The following is a 20,755-nucleotide window of genomic DNA, read 5'->3' on the forward strand; positions in this document are numbered from 1 at the left end:
TATAAAATCCACTTTCCTGTGAACTGAAAGTCAAACAACAACCCCCACCACTGCCCAGCCCTGTGATGAATGGGAAATCTCTGGGGGAATTTGTGGGAAAGTAGCAGCTATAAACCTGTGCAGAGAGACTCAGTGGATTATGGCGGATGCCAGAAAAGCATCCTCTCACTTGCTAATAAAAGATGCAACAGCATGTTCAGAGGCTTTGGGAAAGGTAAAGCACAATTGCTGAATCCAACACGTACAAGCCATGATTACTGCAATCAGCACCTGCCTGTGTGCCTCACCCCACAAAAAAAGCAATCAACAGATACTTCATTTATGAAAGGCCATGTAAAAACCCTGGCACAGGGGAAGGGAAAGAGGAGGAATGACAGCCTGTCTACTCTCTCCTTGGGCTGCAGGCTTTTAGTTAATGTGGGGAAGGCATTGAACACAAAAAGTAACTAAATACTAAAATGTCTACAATCTGAAGGAAACATATAATTATGTGGGGGAACCAAGAAAATACTGGTTGGAGCAGGGCCAACCCCAATGTTTTCCAACACAAATCCCACACATTGTGTGTATGCTGTAGAAAACATGTGCATGAAGAGCAACAATTCCAAAGTAAACTCCCATCTTGAATCACCTGTTAGTTAAAAAAAACAAAAGTGGGTGCTTTCTGTCTCTGCATTTGATGCACAAAAATGGGGGCAGAGGAGAGCATGTTCATCTGAAGTTTGAACAGGCACTTTCACATAGCTTCATCAGAAACCATCACTTCCTGTTTCAACTGAGCTTGCTGGAAATTTTCCTAGGCATGTTAACCACTGATACATTTGAAGTGTATCTGCACCTGATCTCAGGTCACTTCCAGACCTGTTTATTGAACAGTCATCTTAATTTATTTGTGGGAAGTTTAGATGATGTTGGTTATCTATTGAGCATTCATTCTGATTTGTTTGTAGGGAGGTTAGATGACATTGAGTTAAGCAAATGTTATCCCACACTTTCAAGGATGTTTTCCTGTCAATTTCCTTCTTGCAAAATGTCTGGTCTTTTGATTTCACTGTGCAAGACCTCCAAAACAACTCTGATTTCACAAGCTGAATTTGCCAGTTTGTGATTGACTCCTACCCCAAAAGAGTGACAGGCTGGAAGTGGTCTCAGTGCAGCACTGTTGCACTACATCGAAAACACAGAAAACGTCCAGAAAAGGGCAGATAGTTCCCCACCAGGAACCTGACAGGGAATTTAGGAAGTGAAGTTCACTCACACTTAACTTCATTCCAGGAACACAGTTTTATTCTGCTTAATTTTCTGCATTTCAAATTCCTGTTAAATCAGGACACTAAAAAAAATAAAATGGCAACCTTGATCCAGCTTCTCTTCCCTCCCCCCTAAATCATAATGAGGAAAGTTCCTCCCAATTCCAAAAGGGCAAAAAAAGAAGACCTCCCCCCAAAAAACCTGTATTCTGCCAGTCCCCCCAAGCACTCACACTAAGAATTCTCAGTTGACATTGGCCAGTGTCAAAATTGTAGAAACAAGTCAGTCTGGATTCCTGACCTATCATTTTTTCAGTATGCTATTTCACTGTTGGGCACAACTGACCTTTTCATTCACTTTTTGATCAGAAAATGAATGCCGATGTACTTGTCAGAAGATGTTAGCACATTAGAACAAAGCGTGAGAACAGAGGGTGGAAAGCAAAACCGAATGAAAAATGTCTTACTGACCCAAAGAGAGGCTTTGATGGCACACACAGAATAATTACTTCCCAGTTGTGCTTGCGCCTGTTTACACAGGAGCTGAAAAGAATCCGCACCTCAGTTGTGGTCAGTAGGCTGCATTCTGTTCCCCTATCTCCATATGCTATGCTTAGAGTCCAAGGAATTACCGTAAGTGGATGATCTATTCTGAAAGGACCATGGACCCATTTAGTCCAGCATCCTGTTCTCACAGTGGCTGACCAGATGCCTGTGGGAAGCACACATACCCTTTTTGGGGGGTGGGGGAAGCAAGATAGGAAATAAATAAATGGTGGACAATGAGAGGATTTGCCGCCAGCCCTAAGTGAAAGAAGTGGCAGCCTGGCAGGGAATTGTGTAGAGCACACCATTACATCTGACCTGGTCCTGTGTCTGCAGAAAATATCCCAAGCACCTTGTTAACAACAGTGCCCAGGAAACACTTTTCCTGCTTTCTCCGTTTTTCTTTCTTCTGGCTTTATATTAATGCATCACATTAGATAGATGGGAAGTTATTTTTGCTAATGCTGGCAGGTAGATCCTACGATATTGCCTTAAAAGCTGTGCTGTGCACACACCTTACCTTGGCTTTTCGCCACACAATACTTTCCATGTTTACTCAGAAGTCCCACTGAGTTCAGTGAGTACTTCTTTGACTCAAACCCCAAGCCTATTTGCTTAAAGAGGTTAACTTCCAAGTAAGTGTTCAAAACAGAACCAGAGCCTTAAAGACCTACCTTTATTGATTTGGAACCGAAAGCCAATGCAAAACAAGGCATTCAGCAAGGTTACGTGGTGAATTTCAGTACCAGCCTACCCTACTCACAAGATAAGTGTTATAAGCCTTGAGACACATAAATGGCTCATTAAGCAGTAGAGTTAATTGAATGCCTGAGTGAGACCATTATAGACACTGTGTGCTAGTGATTTACCACTGACATAATTAGCTGGTGGTAGTTTGGCTTCTATTGAAAATATAATTTCAACTGCTGCTGACAATTAAAAAAAAACACAAAAAACTATCTGCTGTAACTGATTAAGAAGATAGCAGAGCTGATCTACAATATTTGTCTAACACAGAACATGTTTTCTTTTAAAGCACACTCTCCTTTTTTCTGCCCTAAAGCAGAAAAAAGTGTAGCTCTGGCATTTTAATATACGAGGGAAACCAAAGCTGCATATCAGATGGTGTGGAATCACCTTCAATATGTATTTGTTGCAATAACTGAAGAGTTCTTTCACATGCCCATTATTTATTTATTTACATTTAAGATCTGGATATGCCTGTACATATACAAGAGGTAAATATACAACGTACATGTACAGTGGTACCTCGGGTTACAGGTACCACTGTATATAAAATAACTGTAATGATAACAAAAACAGCACAGCTATATTCTTCCTTCATGCTGCTATTCAAGGTGATAAAATCATAACAGTCAAGACAGGAAAGAGTTCTTTCATATGTTCTAAAGTTGTCACATTAAGAGCAGTGGGACCTCTCTGAGAAGATTTTGGTTTAAGCCTGTTTGGAAATGTAAAAAAGTTGGATATAATTTTCATATGTTCTAAGAGTTTTCCAGGTACCTGCCTTTTTCTTTTCATTTTATTTAACACATTAACGGTACAGGAAACCTTAAAATAAATCACAGAACATGATATATTTGTCAGCAATAGAGAGCAAACATTTCAGTGTATCCTCACCTCCTGACATGAGTCCCCCATCTCAGAGTCTACCTAAACTTTGGGGACACTCCATTCCACCAAGCACCCCCAACTGACTCTCTAGTACTCCAGGCTACTTAGCATGCTCGTTCTTCATTAAGATGTGATGTAGTGTGTGTGAGTTAAAAACAGTAGTTCTGCAAACCTTGGGATTTCCCAAAACATGATACCACCTCTCTCTTGTTTCAGTTCCAGTTTTGTTGGCACTCACTACTTATGCTACTGGGAATGATCTCAAATGCCAAGGAACATATTTCCAGAGGGGTAATTGTCTTAGTCTTTTGCACCCCCAAAAATCAAAGCCTCTCGTGGAAACTTAAAGACTAACAAATGTCTTGTTGCAAAAGCTTTTGTGGACTTAAGCCCACTTTGCTCTTATGTGCCCTGATCTCCAAGCAGTTTCAGTGCATACCCTGGGTTGCTTCCATGGAATGGAGCCCCTAAAGGTTTGGTGTCTCTTTGTGATCTAGGATTATATTTACACCTTGAAATGGAAATCCGCTTGAATGCCAACAGATATCCCAACGTTCACTGCTTCCCATTGGATTTTGAGGGGGATGCAGCCAACCCACAAAATTTTGTTAGTTCCTACCATCTAGTAGGGGCGCAGGTGGCGCTGAGGTCTAAACCACTGAGCCTAGGGCTTGCCAATCAGAAAGTCGGCGGTTCGAATCCCCACGACGGGGTGAGCTCCCGTTGCTCGGTCCCTGCTCCTGCCCGTCGAGCAGTTCAAAAAGACATCAAAGTGCAAGTAGATAAATAGGTACCACTCTGGCAGGAAGGTAAATGGCATTTCCGTGCACTGCTCTGGTTTGCCAGAAGCAGCTTAGTCATGCTGGCCTCATGACCCGGAGGCTGTCTGTGGACAAATGCCGGCTCCCTCGGCTTATATAGCGAGATGAGCACACAACCCCAGAGTCGTCTGTGACTGCACCTAATGGTCAGGGGTACCTTTACCTTTACCATCTAGTACTCAAGCTTCTTTCTCTGACTCTGTGTGCCTCTTGAAAACTATGAGTTTTCAGCACTTCCAGCCAGGGAGGAAGAAAGACATGCTGACGTTTTACTACACTGCCTGTCATCTTCCACAAGTGTGTCCAGAAATTCAGTTTCTGTGACACAGGCCAAGGCTATTTACTGAAGAAAAGAAACATTTTAGCAGACCTCTTCTGCAGACCCCAATCTTACAATTATACAGGGTTTTCTAAAAGTAACTATATACAAAGTAACTATACACCTTGTAGAATCACAAGTTTGTGGAGGGGACAACTCCAGCCCATAGCAAAATATTATAATGTAACAAGCTTTCAGATTTCCTAACCATACATGCAGAAGTATTCACAGAAACTGCATATCTACTTGAAAACAAAGAAAAGGTGCACCAAAAAATGTGCACATAGTTTTTTGGTGGGGAATCTTTTTTCTAAAATACCAGTATCTCCTTGCTACTGGTACTTATCATAACCAGCTACCCATTAACATTTTCACTTGGAAAAAGGAATTTCCTTGCTATGAAGACGACCTGTTTCTGTTTTTACATATTGCAGTTTCCAGTTTGGTAACATATTTTCCTTATTAAATTGGATTACCATTTTTGAATACCTGGTTGACCTTTAATAAAGATATGAGGTGATTAAATGGTAACAATTTTTATCTATATGCAACCAAAAGCTTTACCTGCTAACTTCTGCTGACAAAAACACAGGGGCAGCAGTAGGGGGAAACTGAAAACTTGGCAATCCTTCGGCTGAATGTTGTTGTTCAGTCGTTCAGTCGTGTCCGACTCTTCGTGACCCCATGGACCAGAGCACGCCAGGCACGCCTATCCTTCACTGCCTCTCGCAGTTTGGTCAAACTCATGTTAGTCGCTTCGAGAACACTGTCCAACCATCTCATCCTCTGTCATCCCCTTCTCCTTGTGCCCTCCATCTTTCCCAACATCAGGGTCTTTTCTAGGGAGTCTTCTCTTCTCATGAGGTGGCCAAAGTACTGGAGCCTCAACTTCAGGACAGAGCCGTCTCATCCATAGAAGCCGGTGGCGCGGTGCGCCAGGGCGCTGGGCGCCCCAGGGGCGCCCCCGCGAGCCCGCCGGCATACCGGGCTCCTCCTCCCCAACCCGCCCCCGCCCCCACGGGCAGGCGGGCACTCGCGCGCCGGCGGGCGGGCTGTAAGCCGCCCGCCCTCGCCTCCCAGAGCCCCAGCTGGAGCGCTGGAGCGGCGCGGGGCTTTGCGCGACCTTCCAGCACTCCAGCTGGGGCTCTGGGAGGCGAGGGCGGCCGGCTCGCGCTCCCGCGCGCAGCCGGCCGCCCGCCCGATGCGGCGCGAGCTGCCCAGCAGCGCCGCGCCGCTCCAGCTGCGCGGGAGCGCGAGCCGGCCGCCCTCGCCTCCCATCCCGGAAGCGCTGGAAGGGCGCGCAGAGCCCCGCGCCGCTCCAGCGCCACGCCCCTCACCCCCGCTCGCCCACCCCCCTCCCAAGGGGCGGCAAGCGCGGGAGGGAGGCGGCGGAGAGGCGGCATGGCGGGGGCGCCGGAGGGATAGCCGCGCCAGGGCGGCAGATCCCCTTAAGACGGGTCTGCTTCAGGATCTGTCCTTCTAGTGAGCACTCAGGGCTGATTTCTTTGAGAATGGATAGGTTTGATCTTCTTGCAGTCCATGGGACTCTCAAGAGTCTCCTCCAGCAACATAATTCAAAAGCATCAATTCTTCGGCGATCAGCCTTCTTGATGGTCCAGCTCTCACTTCCGTACATTACTCAGGGGCGTCGCTGGGGAGGGGCGGTGGGGGCGGGACGCCCCCAGTGACAGGGTGAGCAGCGGCGGGTGGGGGTGACGAGCGGCGGCCCCTCCCGCCACTCCCACGCGCCGCCGCTCCCTCCGTCACCCCGGGAGCAGCAGCACACGGATGGGGTGCTTCTGCCGCTTTTTTCGGCGGGGGGGGGCCCGACCAGCGAGGGGGGGTCACGCTTGTCAACCCCTCCTCGCTGGTCACCACCCCCCGCCGAAAAAAAACCGCGGGGGGGGGGGGGCGGGGAAAGCCTGGAAAGGAAGCAGAGCAGGCGCGTTTAAGCGCCGCTCTGCTTCTTTTTCTCCTTTCCGCCGCTTTTTTTCGGCGGGGGGGGGGCCGACCAGCGAGGGGGGGGTCACGCTTGTCAACCCCTCCTCGCTGGTCACCACCCCCCGCCGAAAAAAAACCGCGGGGGGGCGGGGAAAGCCTGGAAAGGAAGCAGAGCAGGCGCGTTTAAGCGCCGCTCTGCTTCTTTTTCTCCTTTCCGCCGCTTTTTTTCGGCGGGGGGGGGGGCCGACCAGCGAGGGGGGGTCACGCTTGTCAACCCCTCCTCGCTGGTCACCACCCCCCGCCGAAAAAAAGCCTCGGAAAGGGGGAAATCCCCCCTTTCTGCACACACGCGCGTCGTGACCCTCCCCCAGGGGGGTGCCTCTGCGCTGCCGCCGCCCCCAGCAGCGCAGAGGCTAGCGACGCCACTGACATTACTACTGGGAAAACCATAGCTTTAACTATACGGACCTTTGTCGGCAAGGTGATGTCTTTGCTTTTTAAGATGCTGTCTAGGTTTGTCATTGCTTTTCTCCCAAGAAGCAGGCATCCCAAGAAGCAGGCGTCGGCTGAATACTTCCAAATTAATGTGGAAACTCACTGGAGTTGGCAGTATTGAAGGTCAATATAATCTACTTTTTGTACAATGGAATTTTTACTTTACAGCAGGGATGGGGAATCTGTGATACTCCACTTGTTAGGCTTCAACACCTATCAACCCCAGCCAGCATGGCCAATGGTCAGGGAATATAGGAACTGTAGTCTAGCAACATCTGATGAGCCGGATTTTACATCCCTGCTTTACAGTCTGAATCTGATTTCTATATTTGAGGCTGGAAAAAAATATTACCCACCAGGCTTATCAGCTAGTTGAGTTTTTCCTTGAGGTGTTTATCTTCTGCTACAATTTGCAGTTCGCATATAGGCAGCTTCAGTGCTGTGAGGATACGATTCCTGTAATATATGTGCATATAAAACATAACGTAGCCAACAGCAGTCTTCCTTGGGAAGTACGTGGCCTGCGAAAGTGGAACGCGAGTGCATGGAAGCTCATGTTATTTAACCAGAAAAATTGGATGAAATAGATATTGGCTCTTGGATGAAAGAAGTCTGGATTTTGCACAGCAAATGAGTAACAATTCCGTATTAATTGCACTAAACACAATTATGCTAAAAGGTCTTTTTGCTCCCATTTTTAGGAGGTGCTCACCAGACTGTATCAAACTGCAAAGTTCCGCTGGTAACTAACTTGGGTCTGTTTAAATGCTGGTAAACACCAGTTTCTGCCAAGCTCTACAAATGATAAACGACATATCCCTTAAAGGCTTGCGATAAAAGTGAAAACCGTTGCAGATATTGAGAAACCTCCCATTGCATTAATTCAAACTCCATCGGCACTTATTAATAGAAGTTGCCACGCCCATTTATTCCCTTATTTCGCAGCATTGTGCACGCAGCTCTACGCGTGGCTTACAATAAATAAGTTACAAGGGTGAGCTGGGGGAATGTTCCAACTTAATGACGGGGGGGGGGAACATAATCCCTGACTTCTTCCTCTCCCACTCCGTTCTCCTCGTTTTAAACGAATCATGTGAGAGTGAAAACGTGCTCTTCCGCCTCCGATTGGACAGGGCGTGGCACGTGACCGCCACCAACGTTCCGCCCCGTCCCTTGTACGGACGGATCCTGGAGGTGATACGAGGATGCGCGTGGGAAGGACGTGGGCATGAACGCGAGGATAGGGGCGGGACGGGATTCCCTCCCCCCCCCCATTTTTTTTAAAGGAACACCCACACGCTAGAGACGCAGCGTTCGCTTGAAGTCGATTTGCGTGCTCCGTGGTGGTAATGGCGTGGGTGGGGTGGAATCGCGCGCGCGTTCAGGAAGGTCAGGCGCGCGCGCTCGCTCGCTGGTGTGTGGGCGTGTGTGGCTAGCACGGCGCCGCGCTTCCATTGATTGGGGCGGTCTGACTGGGAGAGGGAGCGCGCGAGTGTGGAACGCGCGCAGCACGGCAGCGGTACCCGCCCCACTAGAAAACGAAGGCGGCGGCGGTGGTGGCGCTCGAGGTGGCCAGCCCGGGGAGGTGAGGGGAGATTGGTTTGCTCCGGAGGTGGAAAAAAGAAAAAAGAAAAGCAGCAACAAGGTGAGGGGGGGATGTCCTTTAATTATTATATACATATATTTCAAAGGGATCCCCTCTTTCTTCCCAGGCAGGGAGGATGAGGCGAGAGATGGTTAGTGGCGTTGTAGTAAGTAGGGGCGGGTGGCTGGGCTGCTCCCGCTGCTGCAAATTGCGAAAGGAAAGAGAGGGGGGGGGATACTGAGCTTCTTTTTCATTAAGTGGCCTTGTTTCCAGGGTGTGTGGCAGGGGGAAGAGAAACTCAACTGTTGACCTGGGAAAGTTGTGCGTGTGGCGCGGGGTGGGGGGGGGGAGGGCGCCACCCCAGCTGGAGAGACTTTTGCAATCTCTTTGCATAGCTCTCCGTGGGGTTTGGGGATTGCTTCTGGCGGAGAGATGGAGGTGGTGCTGCTGCTGCTGCTGCTGCTGCTGCTTTTAAGCACTTCCCTTTTCTATGGAGTTCCGAGTGTTTTTCTTGGTGGCGCTACCGAAATGGTGCCCGCCGCCTGGGCTGAAGCAGAGGCGCGGGATCGTGCGGCTTCACGACCTCAAGCGAGACGATGCCTTGGGGTGTGTTCAGAGGCAGGGTATCTTTAAAATAGCAGGTTGCTGGGGGGGGGGGGGCAAACAACAGGTGGCAGCTCCATGGCTTCATTGTGGACAGTTGGTGTAATGCAGAGATGGGGGAGGCCTTTGACTTTTCAGTTGCTTTTGGACGCGATTCCCATCAAGCCCAGAGAACCTGGGTAATGGTCAAGGGCCACAGGTTCACTGGTTTAGTGTCTGAGAAGCTAAGGCTGCAGTCCTCAGTTGATCCCATTGGATTCACTGATACTAACTTCTGTGTACACATGGTTAGGGGTGCAATGAACTGGGAAATCCCAGGGTCACTTTCAGGTCTCTGCCATCTGCATTTTGTGACACACACACATTGCATAGAATACTATGCGAATTGTAAATATTATCCACTTCCTGCGTGTGGACCCTGTAAGGTTTTGCTAGCAGGGACCTTTGTACTGTAATGGTTGTCATTGGGGTAGAGCTGGGAACGCTTTGAGACGAAGTGAAGAGCGTAGGGAAGAGGGGTCATTAACCAGTATGTCTGGATTACAAATTGTGAGAAAGGAGGATTTCCCCTTTCAGTTATTGGGGGAGGTCAGTAGGCAGGAGCAGACTGTGGATCTGCCAAGGTTGTTATAATGAGTTTGTGAGTGCAGGGTATTTATAGAATTGGGCAGGAGTACTTGAAATTCCTCCTCTCTGGCCAGGTTATAATTGTATACATCGATCGAAACATGAATATGATGCGGCCAAATTGTAAGTATAGCTGACTCGATTGTTTGGGCTTCTCCGGTTCTTCAAATATGGATTGGGGTGCATGGATATGGCAATACTTGAATTGCTATTGCTCTATCCTGGCTTTTGACACCTGTTATATGGACCCACCTTATTTTCCATTTAAATCGTTCTAACCAATTTTAATGCTATATTTTCATATTGCTTTAACCTGCTCCGGGACCTTGTGGTAAGAGTTCTTAAGAAATACTGTAAACAAGCATATTGGGTACATATATATTTTTAGTCCCATGAAACTCTTGTTCGGACAAAAATGATAAGAATATGTGGTGAAAGACATTGAGAAGCTGCTGTTTATAGATGCAGCTCTTTTTGCCCTGGTTATTTTTTCCCAGAGCCCCAACAATACTTGCTGATAAATCTTGTATGGAATATAAGTTGAAATGTTGGGTGGAGAAGACTGGCCTGCTTTTATGGTGTTGGTCACATTGCCAGATCCACAAGGTACTAGTAGTTGTCTGTCTTCAGTGCGAGTCCTTTCAATGGGCACATTTTTGCTGTGGCATCCCAGCTGGGGCTGTACGGATGCACAATGTTGATTTTGAGCTATGTGGAGAAGACAGCAGCACAAGAGATTCTATGTAAAGGAAGGGATAGGCAAGCTTGAGTTAGGGTGCTTGTGATGCCAGTGAAAACTGCTGCTTGAGAAGACTTTCCTTTCCCACTGGAGTAGGAACTGACAGATTGCCTGTAAATCTGAGGGTTGCTGTACTCCAGAAAGGCATGGTGTGTATGCAGATTTTAACGGAGCATGTGATAGGAGCCAAGCATTGAGTCATTGTTAATTGGAAACTTAATACTCTTTCTGCAGCTGCACAGAAAGACAGTGGTTATTAACTACTGATTATTATTTTTAATCAAATACTTGCTTATTTGTGGAGTTTCCTTGTCTTTAAAAAAAAAATCTGAAGCTGGAAGCCTAAAGAAAATTCACTTATCACTGTAGAAAGCTGCAAAGGAGATTGTAGTTGAGGTTATTTTCTGTAAGGTTGCTGCTCAGTTTAGCTGATGAATACATCATGGTAGAAGAAAAGAAGAACAAATCCAAATCTCTTGCCAACCATCTCTTTCCTATTTGGTGCCAACCTTTCTACTGGTAGTAAATTCAAAAGTTTAAATGATTTAAAGTTTCAATTTGTAGAGGAATTATTCCATTAATTGCTAATGTAAACGTTTTTCGAATGGCAAGCTTGTGTCTACTGTTCTATCAGGTGGTGCTGTGTGATATGTGCGTGTTATTTACAATCCATTGCATATTGTAGTCTTGACTAGCTTTGCCTACAAAGTATGATGACAGTGTAATGTACCTTAAAATTGGTACAACTGTGCAGGATGGATTGGCAGTTACTGGACATGTTTTCCAATTAGATGGTAAGTAAATTCTCATGTTGGTTGGTTGAGTAATACAGTACATATTAATTTTAAACTGAACACATCCTTTCCTCCTTCATCCGTCACAGCTCTGGCCTTTCCTACGGATCTTCCTGATGTAAACTCTCAATCTAAGCTAGTGAGAGAGAATCTGAACTGAACATTGAACCAAACAGGCCTATGGTTTATAAGGCCTGGAGTGGATTGTTTTGTCTGCTGATAGGTTCTTGCATTGTATCTTACAATAAATGTGCAATCCAATGCAGAGGAGTGTTTTGATCTGAACTACACTTCCCTTCAGTGTGATGCATATTGCAGGTTCATGACATGATCAAGATTCAGGTTAGTAGGTTACTGGCGTAAACAACCAGTGCACAAGCTTGGATTAGAAGCCTGGAATCACATTTGGTGACTGTAGGGAAATGTTTTAAATATGTTACATTTCTAGTGTTATTTTTGAAGCCTAACGAATATTTGTTAGCTTGGCTGCAGCTATAAACAAGGGTTTTGATTTGTTTTTTGTTTTTAAAAAAGCTTAGTTGTCTCAGTTGTATATGTCAACTTGATGTAAACAGTCAGCCTTGTCAGTCTGAATAAATTATTTCTTAAACACACACAAATATGACAACTTTTAATCTCTAATTTTGATAAAATATGTAGGCTTCTGCCCAAGGCAAGATTTGAAGGTACTGGTGGAAGAGAATGTACAATTATGTATATATGTGAATATAGCTACTGAGGCTTTTGCATAAACGAGTGCTTCGGAAACTAAACTGTGTATAACAGTACAGATAAAATTAACAAAAGAACATAATTCTATGGTCCAGAGATCGCCAAGCTTTTGTGGGGCTTTTGCATGTTTGCAACCCAGAGAATCTGTTGGTGTGCACCACACAGACACCCCAAACAGTTACACATTGCACCCTACTATGTTGGCTACAATGCAATTCTCCTTTCAGGTCTTATTTAGGTGAGTAGATGGAATTCTATCTGTTCTAGGAAAGGCCTCTGCAGGTGTGCCTGAGGGTGCCATGTTTGCAGCTCCTGCTATAGTCTCTGGAGTGGCATCCCAGGACAGGAGAGGGAGGGTTGCTCTTGCAGGTTTTCCTGTCTGAAGCATGGAAACCTCTGCTGTTCTTGATCCTCTGCTGGTGGGAATATCCAAACCTTCCTGTTCCCCTAACACAGAGGTGTCCAAACTTTTTTCAAAGAGGGCCAGATTTGATGAAGTGAAGGGCCATGAGGGCCAGCCAAAGGACCAACCATTGTTGTTGAGCTTTTTTAGGATTGAAGCTGTTGAGCTTTTTGGGGGGTTGAAGAAGTTTTTTGGGGGTTGAAGAAGTTTTAACAGGCCCTAACATTATGCCAGAATATTGTAGTGGGCAGGTTCAGGAGAATGCCGTCCTGGAGCAGGCATACTTATTTTCCCTCCAGCCATGTCTATATTGACAAACATGAGAGAGGCAGGGCTTTAGATTTGCCAATTCTTTTACTGCTGTTTCTCCCTTCCCTGCCCCCCACCCCACCATAGGTATAAGATGCTTTGGGGGGGGGGGGGGGGGAGGCAGATTCCTGGATGAAAACAGATTAACACAGTTGACTGTTTTAAATAAATATTTGAACTATTTACATAATAAATAAATATTTTAGACTTGCTATCATACTGCTAAAACAAATGTCTAAACAACAACAACAAAATACTTAACAGCTTCCTGATGATTGCATATAACATGCCAAGGAATAATAAACATTTTGTTTATTTAGTTCATTTACCGGTATATATATATTTTAAAATTAGGAGTTGTACCTTTTTGAGGCTTCATGGTATATGCACTCATAGTACTGTATTTGAAACTCAGAAATAGGCTGTCCCAGTCACTGGCCAAGCAATATTGTGAAATTTCCAAAACAGTTACTCGGGTTAATGAAAACAGGGGGAAATGAATGCCTGTCACACAATGTTGCATGGCTATTTTGGCCTGGATTTCCTTATGCTTGACTCACTGCTTCAAGATCGGAGCTCTGTGGAGTTGATGGTGACTTGATATAAACTAGTTTTTCCTCTTTGATATGCCAGTTTTGATTGCATCACTAATGAGCCCAGAGCATGCATTTCCATAAACTTTTATATTTGGGCACTGAGCAAGCTTGACTGTTTATGTCGACAAAAAAGGGTAGAATGTTCCTTTAGATTCAGTGAATAATATTATGGTCCCAAGAAAGAAAGCAGAATGATGGCATGTAGCCATGGCAACAACATTTTGTGTGTGGGCTTTTTAATGTAGGAGGATCCAGGTATCCTTGGTTATTGCTCAGCATTTTTTTATCTAGGTTAAGGAAGAAATTTGCATTTTTAAACAAAATCAGCTTGGGAAATGTATGCACTCTGTTGCTCGGAATAAATACATTATTATTATTATTTTAAAAGGACTTGGCTTGTAATAGAAGGCTATCTTCTACACAGGTTTCAGTTAAACTCTTAGCTTCAGGCTTGGAGTCCCAATACTGAAAGGCAAAATATTCTTTCTGTTAAACATCGAGAGATAAGAATAGACAAAAAAGTGCCTAGCTTTGTTCTAATTTAATCTATCAATACACTTCTGGCATATAAAGCATTACCCTGTGGGCTTTCTGAATGTTCTGACCTATTGTTCAAGGCTAAGTGATGTGGGGAGAGAAGCAAAAATAGCCGTCTAATTTATTTAGATATAAAGAGCAGCAAAAGGTAATCATTTGAACAGCTGAAGTATCTTTTCATAATATAAATCATAATATAAATGGCAATCCCTTGACTCAAACTTAATAGTACAGTACTTATAGCCTGGCCCAAGTTTTATAGCTTGCCTTTGACTGATTCACTTGAATAAATATACTCTTGAATGATTAAAGACTGCTCGGCCACCTCTGTATCTCTCACTTTCATGTGGCAAACACGGTGTTCTTAAATACATGGTGACTACACCAATCACTTGTTAGTACATGTTTAGTTCTTCAGCTTTTCTGGTAGTTAGTCACAGTAGACTATTAGTGTTGTCACCTACCCTGGCATAACATGCACACACATTCTCTAACAATGTATATATGAAAATTGCATGGTGATCTGGTGGTGAGAGAGCTCCTATACATTCTTATTGGGAGACCTCTTATTCACTGACATTGCGAAATATTAGAACAATTAGGCTTGCCTATAAGCTCTCTTTGAGAGAGAGATTTGTTTTGTGCTGATCAACCAGGGTCAAGGGGTTACCAGACAGTTGAAGTGGCCACTGGAACACCTTGGATCCTCGATCCTCCAGGCAGGGGCGTAGCAAGCCTCTGCGCTGCCCGGGGCGGTGGCGGTGCAGAGGCAACCCCCTGGGGAGGGGCCCGACGCATGCGCCGTGATGTTGTCATGATGTCACGACGCACGTGGATGCCGCTGAAAGGGGGAAAGGGGAAGCTTCCCCTTTCCACGGCTTTTTTCGGCCCGAGGGGCGGGCCAGTGAGGAGGGGGCGTCACGCTTGTCCCTGGCATGATGCCCTCACTGGCCCAACCCCCGCTGAAAAAAACCGATGGGAGGGGGGAAATGGAAGCAGAGCGGGCGCATTCAAGCGCCTGCTTTGCCTCCCCCTTTCTCCCTTCTAGTGGCTTTTTTCTGTGCAAGGGGTGGGCCAGCAAGGAGGGGTGTCATGGCAGCGACAAGCGTGACGCCCCCTCCTCGCTGGCCTGCCCCTCGTACCGAAAAATAGCCGCTGGAAGGGGGGAAAGGCGGCATGCCCCCATTCGGGGGTGCCCGGCGGGGTGGGGTGGGGGAGGCCGGCCAAAGTGTCACACCCCTGGAACCTGGGGCGGGCTGCCCCCCGCCCCCTTGCTACGCCCCTGCCTCCAGGTGTTTCTTTTTAAGTGGTCTTTAATTACTCTTCAGAATGTTACTATATTTTGGTAAAACTGCTAAACATATTGTTAACTCTGGATCTCCATAATGTCTGTAACTTGAACCTTGTGACTTCATCATGTCCGTATCTTTCTGTGCCACACATGAACTATGAAGATACAAGATGCAACACACTACAGTATTGCAATTTATACAGAATATAAAATCGAAAATTCTGAAGAAGTGTGCATGCACACGAAAGCTCATACCAGGAACAAACTCAGTTGGTCTCTAAGGTGCTACTAGAAAGAATTTTCGATTTTGTTTTGACTATGGCAGACCAACACGGCTACCCACCTGTAACTTATACAGAATATGTTTAGTTTAAAATTTCAACCAATAATTTAGAAGTTGGTTACTGGAAGGGTTTCACAAAGGAGTTCTGTTTGTATCTGTATAAACTAAAGGCCCTCTGAAGAATGGCTGCTTTCAGTTGCATTGTAGCTGGAGAAAGTCTGTAAACGCCAGCTGCATGGCAAGTAAAATGAGAGTGATTGAGAATGCTTGCTTAACTGTAGTTTGCTTCCTACTTCAGATTCTATTTTAAGATACTAAGTAATGAAATGGAAAGCAATGGATTCTTGAAGCCATTTGATTGTCTTAAAATTGATTTAAGTTGTACTGAAATAATGCAATATTCATCTCTTTGGGTGTATTTACATAAACATTGCCTGCATAAAAATCCTCATACTACAAAGCAGCTTCTAAAAATGTAAGGTGTCTCAAGGAAATTCCTGTTCATAGGTTAAGGGAAATGTGTGGTTTAAGTGAATGCAGAGTTGATGCTTCTTATGCAGTAATAAGAAATCATCTCAAAGGTGTCTTGCTTATCCTGAGTTCCTATAAACTGTATATGAGGGAAGGGTCTATAGATATGCGGGGGCAACACAGAGGGCGCTTTACTACAGTGGTTTGTTTCCCTGAGATGGTTATTCCATGCAATATAGCTGACTTTGGTGTAAAGTGAGTTTGACAGTTTCTGGTCCATTCCAAAACACAGCCTACGGTAGCCCTAATCGGGCATTCTGAATTGGGTATAAGTCAGTGCATGAAGAAAAGAGAGCATTTAGTAGCTGCACCCTACCAAACCGTGTCCTTTTAGTCCTCCATGGGGTTGTTTTTTTTTTTTGACAGACCTTTACAGCTCTAGTTTGGACAAAAGATATTTTAAACTAAAATGTATGTCCCTGTTTAGGAAAAATATCTTGGTGGTATCCAATGTAGTAGTACCATTGGTGCAAAGGTTTCCATTTGTACAACAGAAATTCCCTACCCTCTCTCTCTGTGCCCCTCCCCATATCTGCTGTAGAGGATTGGAGATAACCCAGAAGAGATTTGGCGGCACACAAAAAAGAGGAAGAAGAAGGTCCATCACAGCCAAATGTCCTTGAACTGATGGTACTACTTCATTGGATCCCGCCATTAACTGTAGTTGGTTGAAAATAAGTGGATGCTTCCAATCTCCACCTGGTAGATGAGCCGGAAGAAGAGAGAGAATGGGGAACACACAAGCCTGAGACTAGTTCATGTTGCACTCTAGTTTGGTGTCGTGTTCTGGCCAGTAAAATTGGGGATAGTTCATAAATGCTCCTTTGGTTTCTTCACTTAACAGTTGCAGGTTGTGTGTTGAGCTGTGTGTTGGAGTTGCTCAAACTTTGGTTGCTTCATTCTGCCTTGGCTGTGGCAAAGAGATACAAACCACAGGGCTGAATTGGCATCACAGGTCATGTGATCCATTACCTGTGGCTTGTTTTTCTCCAAACAAACCAGAAGCAGAAACCAGGGCTTGTTGTTTCCCACTCATGGTTTGTTTGGGGGACAGGAATGCTGGTTTGCATAGTGTGCCAAGCCTCATGACCTGTTTGTTGCAGTTGTAGGCAGGGCTAAGTGGAGCATGGGCAGCTGAGCAGTGTGTCCAGCAATACTGCTCATTCATTGCAAGCCATAGTTTATGGCTGACTGTAGCTTACCAAGGTGTGCACTGTTAATACTGTAGAGCAAAAGCATTAATCAAAGGGTGTTGTGATAAATCTCTACACTGATTCTAAATTTTAAATACTTGATTTACATACCAAACACATTTTCTGTTTCTTACCTTTTAGCTCATCGGTCTGCTTTGGTGGTGCTTGACAACAGTGCAGAAAAAAATGGCTGCTAACAAGACAAAAAACCAGAGCTCTCTGGCCCTCCACAAAGTAATCATGGTTGGCAGTGGAGGTGTGGGCAAATCAGCACTTACACTTCAGTTCATGTATGATGAGGTAAGATTTGTGATGTATGTGTACATTTTAAATTACAGTGAAGTGGACCATTTTTGGATCTGCACTGAGCTGCCCTTACTTTGCCTCCTTAATATGAAATAACTAAACAGAAACACAGGAAAAAACAGTTATTCTTCAAAACTGAAGTTTCTTCCTAAAAGAGCTATGACCCCCTTAACTATAGCAGGGCCAGTAAAACAGCCGATTTTACATTTTTGAATTCTTGCAGTTACAGCTTAGTTCAGAGATTAAGTTCCTCTTTCACAAAATCTTGGAGGTTCAAGTAGGCTGTTCTGCTCTTATCTGTCTGAAGCACTCCAGAGAATTTGGTGTGCTATATATAAATACTTTATGATAACAATAGTATATCAAATGTCACTTAGAGCGGTGTGTGTTCTGTGGTTCCATGCTTGTGCTGCAGAAGCACAGAATCTGACATTGGGTTGGCACCTCAAGAAAACTTGTATCTATAGAAATGACCATGGCATTGTTTGAACAGTGTGAAATCTCAGAAGCTGGGGTGGGAGCTTGCAGGGAATGATGTTACCTTTTCCCATCACAAAAAGAAACATAAATATTTTTTAAATGCTGTATCTCTTTTTGCCAAAAATCTCATCTTCCAGCCGCACCCGTATAAACTTTTAATGTCTTAGTGCACAACTCTAATTCCATAGTGAAGGAAGAATTTTTAGCTAAGGCTTAGTTTGCCATTCTATTTTATTGTATTTTATTGTTACTGTGGGGTTTTAGCAGCTGTTGTTCCCACTTGCACAAACTGTTTTCTATGTGTTTTTTATTTGTATGGGCCTATGGCCGTAAATAAAATTCTATTCTATTCTATTCTAGCCTTGTGTCCTGTGCTCTTCAGAGTCCAAACCGCAGCCTTAAAATAGCACAACGAAAGAAAATACTTTGTATCCAACAAGCATGATAAGATTTGATAGTTGGTTTCCAACATATTTCGCTAAGAGGACGTATAAATAGTACCTTGTCTTTCGCTTGAGACCTACATGTTGGTCACAGTTCATGTGGGTACTCAGATGTTCATAGAATTGTAGAGTTGGAAGGGACCCTGAGGGGCATTTAGTCCAACCCCCTGCAATGCAGGAATCTCAGCTAAAGTATGCTGGACTGCAGTTCTCATAATCCCCAGTCACCTTAGCCAGTAATCAGGGTTGATGGGAATTGTAGTCCAAAAACATTGAGGCACCTAAGGTTGAAGAACACCAATATAAGGTGACTTGTAAGGTAAACTATTTTGCTACATTGTTCCCAGAAGTCACTACTGATAACCCATCCATATTGGTCTTTGATGTCTAGTCTTCTCAACATTTAGGAATCCTTATTGGCATATGGGCCGAAGTTGACAAAAATCAGGTATCGGAAGCAGAGTATGGGTACTGTACAGTTAATTACTCCTTTTATAACTCTTAGTTTGTTGAAGACTATGAACCTACAAAGGCTGATAGTTACAGAAAGAAAGTAGTTTTGGATGGTGAGGAGGTACAGATCGATATTTTGGATACAGCTGGACAAGAAGATTATGCAGCTATTCGAGACAATTACTTCCGTAGTGGAGAGGGTTTTCTCCTAGTTTTCTCCATAACTGAGCATGAATCCTTTACAGCAACGGCAGAGTTTAGGTAAGTAGTGATCTCTAGACATTTTCTGTAGGCTTTGTATGTGATGCATATACTGTGTGCCAAAAAAGGAATATGGTCCAATGAACTGAATAATATGCCAAGGTGAACATCGTTTTACAAGTGTAACTAATAGTGAAATTGAGGTGGCTTCCTGGGTGGAATTCATTTGACCCAGGTAACACAGAAGTTTCCTTACTTTTTGCCACTGAGAAGGGTAAAATAATCTTCTTTGCCCTACCCTGCCCTGCCCTGCCTTGCCTCCCAGGGACAACATTTTAAGTGTTGTGTTTCACTTCCTTAATATTTTGTTCCTGCAGTTGAACGGAAAATATTGAGCACATCTGAAGGTATAAAGGCTATGAGTGAACTTTAGCAATATTTGTGTTAAGTATGTTTAGCTGTTTCTTGGGGTGAATGTTTGCAGCAGAATCTTAGTTTTGGAAGGGACCTCAGAGGTCATCCAGTCCAACCTCTGCCAATGCAGGAAACACATTATTACAGTATGCCCGTTTGTTGGCTATCGAGCCTTTTCTTAAAAATGTCTAATGAAGAAAATTACACCAACTTTCAAGGAAGTATGTTCCACTGTTGGAACAGCTTGTACCATCAATAGGCTATTCCTAATGTTTAGTCTTTATCCCTTTCATTTGTCATTTGAACCCATTGGTTCATGTCCTACTCTCTGGAGCGAACAAAAGCGATTTTTCTTCATCTTTGTATGGCACCTCTTCATATACAGTAGTTGAAGACATCTATCATAACCTCCGGCTAAACTTGTCAAACTCCTTCAACTTTTCTTGTCCTTTGTCTCCAGGCCTACACTATCTCTGTCAACTTTCTTGAGACACGTTTCTTTTTTTAGTTTTAGTTGAGCAAATAACTTTAAACCTCTATTTCAGAAATGCTCCCATCATTTCTTGGCATGTGAAATAATAAATGGGTGTACATGTGATGATCTATATACTATTATCTATATAGTGCATTAACTGAATTACCCCATGAAAAATTATATATACATTATCCTATTAATTATATATATATATATATATATGTGTGTGTGTGTGTGTGTGTGTGTGTGTGTTTAATTATGCATTAACATATTTACCCCATGAATATCCTTATATATACTAGTAGCTATAAATTTTACATAATACATAACTGTTTTCTGTACATTACATTATATACCATATACCATTTTCCATTGCACGTTTTAGACTACTGGGAAATTGCTATGATAGCCACCTCAGTTGCTTGTGTTTAATATTTTTTACTAGGGAGCAGATCCTGCGTGTAAAAGCTGAAGAGGACAAGATACCTTTACTTGTGGTGGGAAATAAATCTGACTTGGAAGACCGTCGGCAAGTGCCTGTAGAAGCGGCTAGAAGTAAAGCAGACGAGTGGGGAGTACAGTATGTAGAGACATCAGCAAAAACCAGAGCAAATGTAGATAAGGTAAAGTACTAAGTTGGTTTTGGGGCAGCAGCCTTCTAAATGTGGTTACTGACTTGCAGTTGTGGATAAATCCAAAGCAAGAAACTGCCCTTTAAGGACTCCTTTTATTATGGACATTTTGAGGAGTCGC

At 44.3% G+C, this 20,755-nt stretch overlaps 1 protein-coding gene across 2 annotated transcripts in view; it reads left to right on the forward strand.

Moving 5' to 3' along the window:
• Positions 1 to 20,755, forward strand: part of RALB (RAS like proto-oncogene B) — a 32,574-nt gene that overhangs the window by 9,408 nt on the left and 2,411 nt on the right. Inside the window, exons 1-4 of one of the 2 annotated variants that reach the window (XM_033162130.1) lie at positions 8,570 to 8,652; positions 17,372 to 17,530; positions 18,965 to 19,173; positions 20,448 to 20,625. In XM_033162130.1, the coding sequence (XP_033018021.1) occupies positions 17,417 to 17,530; positions 18,965 to 19,173; positions 20,448 to 20,625 (501 nt within the window). In that variant the 5' untranslated portion in view covers positions 8,570 to 8,652; positions 17,372 to 17,416. Of the gene's footprint in view, positions 1 to 8,569; positions 8,653 to 17,371; positions 17,531 to 18,964; positions 19,174 to 20,447; positions 20,626 to 20,755 lie in introns of those variants that run through there. The other variant, XM_033162120.1, reaches the window with a different exon arrangement.

Source organism: Lacerta agilis, chromosome 1 (genome assembly GCF_009819535.1).
Source record: "Lacerta agilis isolate rLacAgi1 chromosome 1, rLacAgi1.pri, whole genome shotgun sequence".
Taxonomy (NCBI): domain Eukaryota; kingdom Metazoa; phylum Chordata; class Lepidosauria; order Squamata; family Lacertidae; genus Lacerta; species Lacerta agilis.